At 47.7% G+C, this 15702-nt stretch overlaps 1 protein-coding gene across 1 annotated transcript in view; it reads right to left on the bottom strand.

Annotated features, from left to right (window-relative positions):
- Positions 1-15702, bottom strand: part of MYO3A (myosin IIIA) — an 84297-nt gene that overhangs the window by 42814 nt on the left and 25781 nt on the right. Inside the window, exons 8-16 of the mRNA XM_064162723.1 lie at positions 14999-15154; positions 10490-10589; positions 9388-9504; positions 7640-7744; positions 7461-7544; positions 5801-6003; positions 4038-4136; positions 3822-3936; positions 861-987 (exon numbers count right to left, since the gene is read on the bottom strand). Of these exons, the coding sequence (XP_064018793.1) occupies positions 861-987; positions 3822-3936; positions 4038-4136; positions 5801-6003; positions 7461-7544; positions 7640-7744; positions 9388-9504; positions 10490-10589; positions 14999-15154 (1106 nt within the window). The remainder of the gene's footprint in view (positions 1-860; positions 988-3821; positions 3937-4037; positions 4137-5800; positions 6004-7460; positions 7545-7639; positions 7745-9387; positions 9505-10489; positions 10590-14998; positions 15155-15702) is intronic.

Raw genomic sequence — 15702 nt, 5'->3', positions numbered from 1 at the left:
AAACCAAAGACTTCAACTAGGACTAATGAGGGTGTTCATACTAAGCAATTAGCAGTATCTAATTTATCCTAGCTTCCTCTGCTGTCAGTGAGCATAAAATCATAGAATCAACCAAGTTGGAAGAGAGGCCTTTAGGTTCTCCACTGCTTTACCAAGGAGATGACTTCTCCAAACCGTCTGCAGAGAAATGTAGGTGACCCTGTTAGGAACATGCAGGCTGGGAGGTATGAATATCTCTCTTGGTTATAAATGATCTATATAAGCCACTGCTGCCCTCCTTCTGCTCCAAAAAAGGGGCATTTCTTTCCAGTTCCCCAATACTCTTCTATCTATGGCAGGAGAACGGGTGAGAAGGTAGCAAGAAGACTTCATTGTCTCCCCATCCGTGACTACGAAGGAAGAGTTTCTCAAGCATCTGTTGCCCTTTTCCTCCTCCCCATTCTGGCAGCCTAGGATGTAAAGTATCCCAAATAATTAGTGAGCCATATTCTAACAGGCACATGTGGAGAGCACATAATGAGTATCTGAGAATGAAACTGGGAGAAAACTCTCCAAGGTATTAATGATGTTCTCCATCTGATGTTCAAATAACCTTGGAAAAAATCCAAAGGCCTTTTTTTACTCAGGCATCAGCAGGATTAGCCATGTTTCCTGAGTGCCAGTGAACTGGTTACTCAAACATGGAATTGTTTCTTTCCTTTTTTTGCAGCTGACTTCAAGTGGGCTTGTAATTAATCCATCTCCAGCACGCCAAATTTCCATCTGAATACAAGTTTCATCTATGACTCTCTGGCAAGGAAAAGAAACCTGCCACCAAAACACTGAAGGGAAGCAAACTTAAATCAAGGAAAACCACTCACAGTTCTCAAGGGCTACTGGATTGGAAATGTTGCTCTTGTCGATTGTGTGCTCAGACACCACTGTAGAGAACTCAATGTTGCCCACGTTTAAAATGGCAGCCAGGACACTGTACACACTTCCCAGCTCCTGAAAGAACATTTGAACAGTTGCAATATTTAATAGACAGGAGAGATTTGTCACTTGGGTTTGTGCAATGGGCACGTGGCTGTTGCTTCTTGTTGCTTCCCCCATACTCAATCCTCTGCTGGGACCATAGAATCAACCAGGTTGGAAGAGACCTCCAAGATCATCCAGGCCAACCTAGCACCCAGCCCTATCCAGTCAACTGGACCATGGCACTAAGTGCCCTATCCAGTGTTTTCTTGAACACCTCCAGGGATGGTGACTCCACCACCTCCCTGGGCAGCCCATTCCAATGCCAATCACTCTCTCTGGCAGGAACTTCCTCCTAACATCCAGCCTAGACCTCCCCTGGCACAACTTCAGACTGTGTCCCCTTGTTCTGTTGCTGCTTGCCTGGCAGAAGAGACCAACCCCACCTGGCTACAGCCTCCCTTCAGGTAGCTGTAGACAGCAATGAGGTCTGCCCTGAGTCTCCTCTTCTGCAGGCTGCACACCCCCAGATCCCTCAGGCACCATTTCCTCAGATAAAATCCTTAATTGCTCTAGAATATTTGCTCCTATTTTCCATGCTCTCAGAAGTTAATCTAGCAGTTAATACATTTATTATTCCAGTGGCACCAAGACAAACCAGAGAAGCTCACTCTAAAAAACTCTGCTCAGGATAATTGGCACACAGTTTACCTAGGCTCTAAGCAATCACTTTCCTTTCAAGCTTAGGGACACGGATGAAATGCAAAGAAATGGATAGCTTCAGTTCTGCCATTATGCTAGAGTAGCTGCTGACATTTTTGTGCCCTTTTCCACTGAGTTTGAAATCTGGCTTGATCTGTCTCATACAGCATGATTATTGGCCACCTCAGGCAGTTCTTTCCTATTAATTTTGCTCTGTAGCCTGAAATAAACCAGTGTGGGTCTGAGAGAGGGAGTACTGGCAGTAGTTATTATTCCAGCCTGCCAGGCAGTGAAAAAAACCCAAATTTTAAATAAATAAAGCCTTGTTTAGGTCTCAGTTTTAATCAGATTGGAGAAAATACTCTGTCCAACATCTTCTGCTACTAAAAGATGGAGCATGGCTATACAGAACCTCCTCTGAGAACAGGGATGGCTGTCAAAGCTTGAGGTTGCATTGCTAAAATCTCAACTTAGCAAAGGAACTCAGGATCCTTTTCTTGCTGAAAATAAATTGTCTCTGCACATGTATTCCACAGCAGAACCTCAGTGGGGGAAGGAGACTTTCTCTCTCTTGCTGACACAGCCTCAGACAGGCAAACTCTCTCAGTGGGCAAGACAGACTGACGAGGATGCGGCTCACACGTAAGGGCAGTTAGATTGCCTGTGGTACTCGTCCTGCTTCTGAAGCTGTGAGGGTTCTGCAGGTAGAAAACTCTTCACAGCTTCAGCTCACGGTGGCTTGCTGAGTTAATCAAGTGCAGATACATGCTAGAACTGCACAATGTGGCCAGTGACCTAGTTCTAACTGGAGCTTCAATGGCTAAGGAAGGTCTCTTTTGGATGATCATGATTATTGTTTCCACTCATCCAAGCGAACAAAAGGACTGAAAACAAAACCTGACCTGCTGCTTTTCATAGTATAAGGACTTCTCAAAGCCTCTGGTGCTGTGACAAAACAGCTACCAGTGCTGAACTGTGCATGTCCTCCCACACTGCTTCTGGCCAGGGCACAGTACAGGAGTGAGAGGCTGTGACTGTACAGGTGTGACGTTGTTAAGTGCAGTTGTGAAGAAGCACACAGAGAGCAGAGAGAGACTCTGAACTCCACTGCTACTATGCCTTCATGTGAAAGAAGGACAGGGGAGGTGAACACATCTCTTGTTTCAGGGATTCCAACAGGCACGTTGAAAGAAGTGACTCTTGTTCTGTGAAAAGCTCCTTACAACATGCAACTTGGTCAGAATGTCACAGTTTAGGACTAGGGTCCTAACTCTAAATAAGGCTCTCTAGAGAATTCAGAGAGTCCAGGGGGTGGACTCCACTCTCAAAGGGGCTGAACAGAATAGAAGAGATATGTTTATCCCATTCCATTGGTCTAAGATCATTCTCTATATTTTGAAGCTCAGAGTGTTCTTTCTCTCTGTCTCCTGTTCTCCTCCTTTGCTCCTCTATGAACTTTGCTTTACTCCTCCACACTGATCATTGTTTGGGTTACCAGTAAGAAGAGAGAGATAATACTGTGTTAGCTGGCAACAGCCCCTGGGCTCTCTCCATGGGTGCGTCTAGAGAGGGTTGCTGGGTTATTATCTAGTTGTATATATGTATATATGTATTTGTAGATGTTTATTACCTTTTATATTTAGCCTACTTTTCATAGAATCATAGAATCAACCAGTTTGGAAGCTCATCCAGTCCAACCTAGCACCCAGCCCTAGCCAAGCAACCAGACCATGGCACTAAGTGCCTCAGCCAGACTTTGCTTCAATACCTCCAGGGATGGCAACTCCACCACCTCCCTGGGCAGCCCATTCCAATGCCAATCACTCTCTCTGGCAACAACTTCCTCCTAACATCCAGCCTAGACCTCTCCTGGCACAATTTGAGACTGTGTCCCCTTGTTCTGTTGCTGCTTGTCTGGCAGAAGTGACCAACCCCACCTGGCTACAACCTCCCTTCACGTAGTTGTAGACAGCAATGAGGTCCCCCCTGAGCCTCCTCTGCTGCAGGCTGCACACCCCCAGCTCCCTCAGCCTCTCCTCACAGGGCTGTGCTCCAGGCCCCTCACCAGCCTTGGTGCCCTTCTGTGGACACGTTCAAGCACCTCAACATCTTCCTTAAATTGAGGGGCCCAGAACAGCTGCCCAAAGCCAGCTGCCAGCACTCACCTCCAGTGTGAAGCCTATGACTTTGAAGCACTGCTCAATGGACTCAAACTGAGACTTGTAGAAGCTGTTGTTCATGAAATCCTGCACTATTCTGAAATGGTCATTTTGCAGGTACCTGAGAGAGTCAATGGACGCAGAGTTAGGACACAAACGAGACTGAGAACTGCACCCCCACATTTCTGAGCCATCAGTTTATGTGACCATAACTTGCCTTACCTGGGAGGTCTATATTCTGGCAGTTTATAATGTGCCAGTTTCTTCTTTTCTGCCAGGCCAGCATAAATGTAATAAAAAATATGGAAATTTTTCTCTCCTCTGAAACAACAGAAAGAACAAACTGGTTCAGTAAGGTAATTAAGCTACATCTACTGATGGCAGAGACACTACTCATTACTAAATGTTATCCTGATAACAGGGAAGGCTGTCATAGAACTCTGCAAAAAGCTCTTGTACACAAGTTGAGGAGCTGTTGTGTGTTTGCTCAGAAGCTGCCAGGGTGGCTGCTTGGTGCTGCAAGCAGGTAAATGCTGCTCTGCCTTTGACACAGTTGGGAGTTGCTGACCTGCAGCAAATGGGATGCTTAACCTCCAGTTAGTTAAAACAAAACCTGCTTGTGAGCGAGCTATAAACTCCTGATTCACTGAATTCAGTCTGCTTGCTGTATCCTTTAGCCCTGCACCAAGAAATCACAGAAGCAGATGTTCAGCAGAGGGCCTGTGGACTTGGCATGCTTTGCCTAAATGATAGATGCCCAAATTCAGCAGGGAAGATTTATTGCACATCAAAGGTCCCTGTGCACCTTCTGAGGATGAACTGAATGTTTAGGTGGAAATCTGCAACCACCACTGAACCCTGAGATGGCCAAGTCAGTCACCATGAAATGGCACAAAGGAATTGTGTTCCAAGCACACCATGACATGCTTCTGATAATAGCATCAGATCCCAGTGCTCTCCTCTCTGCATGGTAGGTGTCTAGATCAGAGTCCAGTGCCAACCTCCATGCACATCTTACTGCAGTCAGCAGTAGAAAATAGTATCAATTTAACATCAGGAGCAAGCCCCTCATCTCCCTCTATCAGGTAACACTTCACTGTGTCCTTGGAAAGGCAGAGGAACTTGTAGGTTCAAAATGTCTTGGTCTGAAGTAGATCTGAAGCTTGAGTCTCCTGTTTTCTTGCTAGTCAGTCACTGGTTTTCTCCAGGGATGGAGCCTTAAAACCTTCCTGTGCAACCTGTTGCAGTGTTCCACCACTCTCATGCTAAAGAACTTGTTCCTACCATCCAATCTAAATCTCCCCTAATTTCAACCCTCTGCCCCTCACCCTACCACTGCAGGCCTTTGCAAACAGTCCACCTGCAGCCCTCTTGTAGTCTACTTCAGATACTGGAAGGTTGCTATTAGGTCTCCCCTGAGTCTCCTCTGCTGCAGGCTGCACACCCCCAGCTCCCTCAGCCTCTCCTCACAGGGCTGTGCTCCAGGCCCCTCACAGCTTTGTCGCCCTCCTGTGGACACCTTCCAGTACTGCAACATCTCTCTTGAATTGAGGAGCCCAGAACTGGACACAGCACTCAAGGTGTGGCCTGACCAGTGCTGGGCACAAGGGAAGAATAACCTCCCTTGTCCTACTGGCTACACTGTTCCTGATCCAGGCCAGGATGCCATTGGCAGAGGTGTTCCAGCCCACTGATCATCTCCATAGCCTTCCTCTGGACCCACTTCATCAGATCCATGTCCTTCCTGTCTTGACAGCTCCAGATAGGCATTTTGATGAAATGCTCTATAACAGTCCAGAAGGCAATGAAGAAAGAAACAACCAGTAGCAGTTTTCAGCTATCTTACAGATTTAGAAGCTATTTGGATATCATTTATATATATATAAAAAACCCTCCAGTACCTTAACTCATCTTCATGTTTTGATCCAGGACAATTTCCAGCATTGTAGGTCCCAAATTAGGTCAAATACCATTTTTATACTTACACTGCCTGGTGCACAACTCTGGATTTTTCAAGGAGATACTCTGAAATCTGAGCTCCTACTACAGTGCCACCACAGGTGAATTTCATTTCCAAGTACTTTCCAAATCTGCTGGAGTTATCATTGATGATAGTGCCTGCATTCCCAAATGCTTCTACGAGGTTATTCACCTGGAGGATCTTCTCCTGTAGAGTCCTGTTATTGGCCTGGGTAGGAAAAGAACATTCCTTATCAGTAATCATTCAAATAAGTTCATCCTTAAAAGCTTCTTTCATCTTGGAGGTCTCTTCCAACCTGGTTGATTCTATGAGTCTATTGTGAAGTGTGACATTGTCAGGGCAGCCACCCCCCCATGTGGATCATATGGAAAGAAAGGCATGGATATATCAACCTGCAGACCTGATGGCTGGCTGGAAGAGATAAGAGGCATAATGATAATGAACATTAGAAAGAATCCATTTCTAGTGGTGCACTGCTCTGAGATGATTGGCCTGCTCTTAGGATCCTTCTTGCATCTGCTTACTGCTGCTGCTGCTACCAGATCACAGATACAGATCCATATATTCACGGTCTGCGTCTGGTTGAAAAGGATCTTCAAAGCTCATCATCTTGTCCAACCCCCTGTAGTCAGCAGGGACACCTCCAACTAGTTCAGGCTGCCCAGGGCCCCATCAAGTCTGATTTTTAATGTCTCCAGGCACGGGGCCTCAGCCACATCTCTGGGCAGCCTGTTCCTGTATTTCATCACCCTCATTGCAAAGAACTTCCTCCTAATGTCCAACCTCATCCTATCAGCACAGGTCTTCCTAAACAGTCCTTCCCCAGTCTTCCTGTAGGTCCTCTTCAGATGGTGAAATGCAGCCTGCTTCCATCTCCCCCTGCACACATGATTTGAATAAAAATGGTAGTCAGTTCCCAGGGTGATCATGTCCCTCCCACTGGCAGCAATCTGGTTGTGAATGAAGGTGAAAAGCTACAAGAGGATTTGGTCTAGTATCATTTGGGTGATTTGAAGATACTCAAACAAGGGACAGACAGTCACAGCCCTCATTGCAATGGCTACTTCCTTGCAGAATCATAGAATGAACCAGGTTGGAAGAGACCTCCAAGATTGTCCAGTCCAATCTAGCACCCAGCCCTGTCCAGTCAACCAGACCATGGCACTAAGTGCCTCAGCCAGGCTTTGCTTCAACACCTCCAGGGACAGCAACTCCACCACCTCCATGGGCAGCCCATTCCAATGGCAATCACTCTCTCTGCCCACAACTTCCTCCTAACATCCAGCCTAGACCTGCCCTGGCACAACTTGAGACTGTGTCCCCTTCTTCTGTTGCTGCTTGACTGGCAGAAGAGACCAACCCCACCTGGCTACAGCCTCCCTTCAGGTAGTTGTAAACAGCAATAAGCTCTGCCCTGAGCCTCCTCTTCTCCAGGCTAAACACCCCCAGCTCCTTCTCCACACCCCCAAAATGTTTTCAAGTCCAGGAGGCCCTAGTTCAGGGGGAAGGAAGGAGCAGACAGACCAGCATTGAGCTCCAGTCTGGCCTTACAGAAGCTACTAGGAAAAGGCATCCAGTCTTGCCCTGCTAGCAGTGCCCTGTCCCTATGTTCAGACAGGCCTAAGACAGCAAGGCCTTAGAGAAGCATCTGCTTTGAAACACACCTTGCCCAGGACAGTGAGCTGCTGCACCAGGAGATGGGCACTCTGCGTCTTGCCAGCTCCGCTCTCTCCAGAAATAACAATGCACTGCAGAGAAGAAGAGCACAGCTCTGAGTCCAGTTGAGATCATTACACTCTTCTCAACCCAGCAAAGGGTAGCATCCAAGGCTCCTTGTCTTTACCTGATCAGAGTTGTATGTCACCATGGACTGATAACCTATGTCAGCAACAGCAAAAATGTGAGGAGGGTTGGCAGTCCGCTTGGCTCCAATGTACAGCTTGGAGTGCTAAGCATAAGGAAAGATGAAAATGTTAGCAGTGCCCTTCAGCAACCTGGGCTCTATCAGCTCAGCCTGGCTTTCAGACTGAGGCTACCAGCAGTGCTATTTTCTGAGTGACTTGTTACTGCACTCACTCTACCATGAGTCTGCATGTGCTCAGTCCAGCTACAACAAATGAAGCACAATTTTGTGCAGTCATCCCTGATGAAGTGATAAAACTCAAGTTATCAGGAGACAATTTAACATTGTCAGACACCAACTTTAATTTCATTTGTACTTCACATCACCCTAGCATTTCTGCATGCTATTGATGTAGAAAGAACTTGTCTGCACCTCTAGTATTTGATAACAAATCATAGAATAGAATCATAGAATGATTTAGGTTGGAAGGGACATCAAAGATCATGCAGTTCCAACCCCCATGCCATAGGTAGGGACACCTCCCACTAGAACAGGTCACTTAAGTCCTCATCCAGCCTGGCCCTGAGCACCTTCCTGGGCAACCTGTTCCAGTATCTCACCTCAAGGGAGGTTGTGGATCACAGGATCACAGCAACCTGTTCCAGTAGCACACCTCCAGGGAGGTTGTGGATCACAGGATCACAGCAACCTGTTCCAGTAGCACACCTCCAGAGAGGCTGTGGATCACATTCTGTGATCCTGTGATTCTGTGACCCACAGCCCCCCTTCACAACATGTGCCAGTGTCTCACCACTCTCACTGCCAGGAATTTCTTCCCAACATCCAGTTTGAATCTCCCCTCTGCCAGTTTAAACCCATTCCTCCTCATCCTGTCATTACAAGACCCTGTCAATAGTCCCTCCCCAGCCCTCCTGTAGGCCCCCTTCAGATACTGGAAGGCCACTCCAAGGTCTCCTTGAAGCCTTCTTTTTTCCAGGCTGCAAAGCCCCAACTCTTGTAGCCTGTCCTCATAGCAGAGCTGCTCCATCAGCTCTGATCATCTTCATGGCCCCAGACTTTCACATCTGTCTCCTTTTGGATAATGGGGGTGCTTTGTGAACAGCCTGGTTAATGCACTAGCTATGGCTTCCCCAGCTCTCTCAGGAGGCAATGGCCCCAGTTCCTACACCCAGCCACCCACAGAAGTTCTCCATGGGAGGCTGAGGAGAAAGAATGCTCCTTCCCTGCCACAAAGAGGACTGTGATTCACTTGAATAAAAGCACATAGCTGGATAGATACCACTTCTGAACTGGCTGCTACAGGCAGCATCTTTACACTCCTTGGGGTTCTACTCAACAAATCTCATTTAGTTTGGGACAATCTCTCTCATCCTAGAGTGAATGTTACAAGTCATTAGAAGAACAACAACCTCAAAAATCCCCTGTCTATCCACTGATTAAAATGGATGGCTTGCTCAGATGGAGCTGTTTGCACTTCAGACATGATCTGCACTGCAGATCAGAAGACATCAGAAACCAAATTTTTGGGTGTCTCTCACTTCTGTGTTGAAATTTGGCAGGTGGTAAGGACGTGCAGCAACATGCACTTGAAGGGACAAGGGCATTGGAAGTTCTCTTTTACAGAGTGAGCTGAAGAAAGCTCAAGAATGCTCTTACTTCACACCTAAGACAGATATTTCAATGGAATCCAGGGCTAGTTTGAAAGAACCATACTTAGATTTTCACACCTGTGAAGAGTAAATATCTATGTTCCGAAAGGGATTGACGGCGATGAGAATGTCCCCAACGTATGTGTAGATCTGATCCTTGGCATAACCCTTCTGCAACTGCTCTGTTACTGTATTCTGGAGGAGAAAGAAGAGCAACACTCAATCACACACAGACACACACAGAATGTCAGGGGCTGGAAGGGACCTCCAAAGCAAATCCAATCCAACCTTCCTGCCAGAGCAGGATCACCTAGAACAGATCACACAGGAATGTGTCCAGGCAGCTCTTGAATATCTCCAGAGAGGGAGACTCCACAACTCCCCTGAGCAGCCTGTTCCAGGGCTCTGTTACCCTCACAGGGAAAAAATTCCTCCTCATGTTTCCATGAAACTTCCTATGCCTCAGCTCCCACCCATTACCCCTTGTCCTGTCACTGGGCATCACCCAGCAGAGCCTGGCTCCAGCCTCCTGGCACTCACCTTTACATATTTATAACCATTGCTGAGGTCACCTCTCAGTCTGCTCTTCTCCAAGCAGCACAGCCCCAGCTCCCTCAGTCTCTCCTCATAAGAGAGATGTTCCATGCCCCTAATCATCTTTGTGGCTCTGCACTGGACTCTCTCAAGCAGTTCTATGTCCCTTTTGAACAGGGTGGGGGGCACAACTGTACACAGCACCCCAGCTGTTGCCTCACCAGGGCAGAGCAGAGCAAACAAAAGAATTAGCAAAACATATAAACATTTCTCTAGTTAGAATGAGTGGGGGCAGAGAGGAAAGGCATTAACAGTCAGGTCTACAACTGATCACAATCCAAAGTGACTAATGCTTTCAGACACAGCGGCATTCCTAATTCCAAAACTCACTTTGAACAGTATGTACTTATGTGTCCCCAAGGGGCTGTAGAAAAATTACTTAGTTAAGTACTACTTTAATTCAGTTAATCCAAAGTTCTTCATTAACCAAAAGTCTTCATTTCTAGCAGTGGAGCTCACCAAGCAGGAGCCATATGCTCGAGTTCATTTCTGCCATTACAGCTCTTGGCAGCTTTTACTCTGGGAACTTCAAACTCAACAGCACACCACTGTGGTTCAATATATGAGTGAAAAAGGAGGTCCTTACCTCATCCAGTACCTCCAGCGTTGCTAAATCATCTACCTCCTCCTGGTTTGACACAAATGACTTACTGTAGTTCCCTTTCTTGGTATGAATGCGTTCAAATCTAGGAAAGACAGACATGCAGATTCCTCTTGTAAAGAAACACAGAGCACATCTTGCTCTTGCAGGATGCCTCTGCCCTTCTTAGCCACAAGGGCACACTGCTGGCCCTTGAGCATCCTGCTGTCCACCAAGACTACCAGGTTCTTATCCCCAGAGCTGCTTTCCAACAGATTAGTCCCCAACCTGTACCGATCCATGGGGTTGTTCTTCCCCAGGTGCAGGACTCTATGCTTGGCCTTATCAAATTTCATGAAGTTCCTTTCTGCTCATCCCTCCAGCCTGTTCAGGCCATGCTGGATGGCAGCACAGCCACATCTCCCAGTTTGGTACCATCAGCAAACTGGCTGAGGGTCCACTCTTTCTCTATATTTGTTTTTTCCCTTTAAACAAAATCTCTATTTAAGCCAGGGATGTTTTATTCCATGAAACTGATTCTCTTGTACTCCTCTTCAGCTGCCATGATGAGAACACTGGTGCTTGTTACACCAGATTACATTCTCCATTCTCCAGAGCAGAGCAAGAGTGGCAGATCTGCAGAACACAGTACTTTTCTGCTTTGCTGTCAAAGGGCACAGACCCCTCAAGGGCAGTTATAATGCTTCACTTGCTAGAACTCCAAGTCCTTACAAGCCCCCTTCATCAGTGCAATTGACAGCAATGCTGAGAGTTCATTATTGTCATGTCCACAGCCATGGTGGACTGAAATAACCACAGTTCTCTCTTCTCTTCACAAATTAGTTGTTGGGGGCATTAGATCTTACAGCCATTCTCAACAAGCAGTTCAAGCAGCAAACGGCCAGTATGGACAAGAAAATGAGTCAAGGCAGCATTGTTTCTGTGCATCCTCCTTCACACCCCTCTGCTTCTCTTTCAAGAGTCAGTTAAATCAAAATAAGGCAACTGCAGCTCGCTTGCTTTCTTTTCTTTCTTTCTTTCTTTCTTTCTTTCTTTCTTTCTTTCTTTCTTTCTTTCTTTCTTTCTTTCCTTTGTCCATCCTTCCTTTGTCCATCTTTCCTTCCTTCTCTCTTTCCTTTCCTCCTTTCTTCCTTTCTTCCATCCCTTCTTCCTTTCTTCCACCCCTCCTTCCTTCCTTCCTTCCTTCCTTCCTTCCTTCCTTCCTTCCTTCCTTCCTTCCTTCCTTCCTTCCTTCCTTCCTTCCTTCCTTCCTTCCCTCCTTTCTTTTCTTCCTTTCTTCTATCTCCTCATCCTTTCCTCCTTCCTTCCTTCCAGTTGTCATAATGCATTTAAGAGATGTCTGCTAGTTCCACAAGCACCATGCAAAGGACAGTGTGACTCACGATGCCCTGTTGAGCTCTGTGCCTAACCTGGCTGGAGAGCCACCTGCAAACTAAGCAGGGTCAAAGGGCTGGCCTTCCTCTGGCTGTAAAGAAGAAACTACCCAAAAATGCACTTTTCTGTAAGGTGCAGGTGAGGACAGCTACAAACAGCACTAAAAACGCCAAATGGAACAGCAGCAGCACAGAGGAACCTGTGCAGGGTCTGCCACTGCTGCTGATTCTGTTTCTCTGGAGGCTGCACAGAGCGGTGCTAATTCACACTTCAAGTTTTGTCTTCACCAGAAGCACCACATGAAATAGACTTAAATAAAGCTCTAGGGTTAGATCCATACAAAATCTGTGCTTGAATTCAGAGCAGGAGATTGACAAGACTCCATCTGCATCTGCACAATGCCAGCCCTGAGCTCCCTCTGTGTTTCACTGACTGCACAGCAGTGGCTGCACCCAGGGAGCTGGGCTCAAGCTTATGCAATGGTGCTGAGAGCACAGGGCTGCCTAACAGAGCTGTGGGACTTCTGATTCAGAGGTGGCCCATGTCCAGCCAGCTGGGTCATGTCCTGCTCTGCATAATCTGCCAGTTTACCATGCCCTGCCGAAATAAAAAGCAGATTATTGGTCCTTCATAGTAGCCTCAAGAAAGGGCTGTATCCCTGACAAACTGCAGGGGGAAACACATGTTCTTAACCGAGCAAATGAGACTCTTTGGATTAGTTCTTTACTGCCCTGAGGAGACAAGCCCTTGCTTTATGGGCAGAAGTAGTGTGAGACGAAGGAGAAGCTCCAGAAGTAAGCAATGCCTGGTGAGGTGTTCCACCTTCAGGAGAAAAGAGATGCTCAGCAACGGGGCTAACACAACAATAAAGCAGCAGGGAGCCCTGAGTGCGGGAGGAACTCGGAACTCCTCTTCACCCTGGCACTGCTGCTGGCCATTGTATCACACAGGAGGATGTTCTTACCCTGCTGCAGAGATGTCTATCAGCTAGAATATGGGACTGGAGATCTGCTTACTCTAAGGTCTGTGCTGCCAGAAGCTCTTTCTGCTTCTACAGCCTGACAGCAGTTTGCAGCAGAGCCATCCCACATAAACCTGTCCTCAGAGCAGGAAGACACACTCCTTGCTGGTACAACAAAGCCCACACCAAGTTACAGTGTGCCTGAAGTGCTCAAGGACTAGTCTGGAACTCCAGACCCTACTCTGATACAGATTTTATCTGGAGACCTTGACCAAGTCAGCAGCGGACTCTGACCTGCCTTACTCTTCTCCTCACGCTGCCTTTGCCAAGCTAGTGTGGGAATCCCCCACCTTCTGCTACAGCCTGCTCTTCAGAGTTGAGCTAGGAGGATTGCATCAGCTGCTTTCCACTGGCAGGATGAGTCAGAGCCAGCACGAGAAAGAACACCCAGGAAACAAGTGACACAAGTCTGCGCAGTCTGGGAAAGTCAGGGAAGGAAACTGTGGTGCTCTCTGCTTTGAACAGGGGGAACCAACAGACAGCCACCTTTGTGCATGCTCTACAGGAACCTCTATGAACTTACCTCCCTGAACTTCCCCAGTGCTTAAGCAGAGCAACTGCTCAGCACCCTGTGCCTGGAATGCAGTGCTGCCTCCATGTGCCAAAACAGAAGGGCAAAATCTTAGGACAGTAATCAGCTCACCCCAAAAGCCTTTCTCTGAATCATAGAATGCACTTGGGTTGGAATGGAGCTCTAGAGGTCATCTTGTCCAGCTCCCCTGCAGGAAGCAGGGACATCCCTAACTAGATTGGGTTGCTCAGAGCCACATTAAGCACTGACCTTGAACATCTCCAGGCCTCCATCACCTCCTTGGGCAACCTGTTCCAGTGTTCCTCCACCCTCATAGTCAAGAACACCTTCTTAATACCCAGTCTAAACCTACCCTGCTCTAGTTCTAACCATTGTCCCTTGTCCTGTGTAAAAAGCCCCTCTCTAGCTTTGTAGACTCCCTGCAGCTACTGGAAGGGCTGCTCTAAGGTGTCCCTGGAGCCTTCTCTTCTCCCTACTGAGCAACCCCAATTCTCTCAGCCAGTCCTCATTGCAGAAGTGCTCCAGCCCTCTGATCATCTTCCTCCTCTGGACCTGCTCCATCAGGTCCATGTCCTTCAAGCGCCAGAGCTGCACACAGCCCTCCTGGTGAGCAGAGCAGAAGGCAGAATCCCCTCCCTCCATCTGCTGGACACACATGTTTTGATGCAGCCCAGGCTGCAGCAGAATGAATCCCTTTCCCGCATTTCTTTAGGGGGCATGCCCAGGGGAGGCTGTGAACCTGGGGACCAGAGCCAGCCACCGAAATCTAGGTGCAGCAAACATCCCTCCCCTATGCAGCTCCCTCTGGAATGAGTCACAACTCCCAGGAAATACACATTGTACTAATCATGGCACATTTCTGCAGAGATTACTGTGAAAGCAGTCAAGATGAAGGCAGGCAAACAACTCAGGATAAAAGCCTTACAAGCCTGCCTGTCAGGTGTAGCTGCGACAGTCCTGAAGGCTATTTCAAAGGCAGCTATTTCTGCTGCAAAGTTAAACTCCCTACAATGCAGCTTTTCCCCCTCCTCTGTCATAGAATCATAGAATCAACCAGGTTGGAAGAGACCTTCAAGCTCAGCCAGTCCAACCTAGCACCCAGCCCTGGCCAAGCAACCAGACCATGGCACTAAGCGCCTCATCCAGTCCAACCTATAACCTTACTCTACAAGATTCACCTTAAGCCATATCTCTAAACACCACATCCAAACAACCCTTAAACACATCCAGGGTGAGTGACTCCACCACCTCCCTGGGCAGCTCATTCCAGTGCCTGAGATGATGCCACTCTCTTTTCATGGGCTTTATAAGATGAAGATTCACAAAGATTCACAAAATCACACATTGCATCAGGTTGGAAGGGACCCTCAAGGGTCATCTTGTCTAACCAGGAACACCTCCAACTAGATCAGGTTGCTCAGAGCCCCAACAAATTAGACCTTGAATGTCTTCATGGGTGGAGTCTCCACCACCTCTCTTGGCCAGCTAAAGTTGAGAGGCGAATCTTGCTCTGACCTTCTGAAACAGTGAAAGGATCAAAACTGCCCAACTTTTTAACTATAATTACCTTGCCTTTTCAGTGACTCCCATTTGTTGATGAACATCAATAAATTCCATGAGCTGCTTTTGTAGGATGCTTTCCTTTCCTTCAACTTGCTTAATAAAATCATGCTGCAGGAGACTGGATACCGTTGGACGCTTCTCATAATCTTTAGTCAAGCATCTGTGCTGGCAAAAAAGGGGCATGGTCACTGAGGGATCACTGTTAGCTGCTGAAATGCTTGCTGCAGTTCATACATCCTTCTGAATCAAGAGGTTCTTAAGATTTCACAGGAAAAGATCATAGAATCATAGAATCAGCTGGGTTGGAAGAGACCTCCAAGATCATCCAGGCCAACCTGTCACCCAGCCCCAGCCAAGCAACAAGACCATGGCACTAAGTGCCTCATCCAGGCTTTGCCTGAACACCTTCAGGGACAGTGACTCCACCTCCTCCCTGGGCAGCCCATTCCAATGCCAATCACTCTCTCTGACAACAACCTCCTCCTAACATCCAGCCTAGACCTCCTCTGGTACAACTTGAGCCTGTGTCCCCTTGTTCTCTTGCTGGGTGCCTGGCAGCAGAGCCCAACCCCCCCTGGCTACAGCCTCCCTTCAGATAGCTGCAGACAGCAATGAGCTCTGCCCTGAGCCTCCTCTGCTGCAGGCTGCACACCCCCAGCTCCCTCAGCCTCTCCTCACAGGGCTGTGCTCCAGGCCCCTCACAGCTTT

The sequence above is a fragment of the Pogoniulus pusillus genome, chromosome 23 (genome assembly GCF_015220805.1).
Source record: "Pogoniulus pusillus isolate bPogPus1 chromosome 23, bPogPus1.pri, whole genome shotgun sequence".
In the NCBI taxonomy this organism is placed as follows: domain Eukaryota; kingdom Metazoa; phylum Chordata; class Aves; order Piciformes; family Lybiidae; genus Pogoniulus; species Pogoniulus pusillus.
The sequence above is the reverse complement of the archived record's forward strand: the minus strand, read 5'-3'. Positions and strand labels throughout refer to the sequence as shown.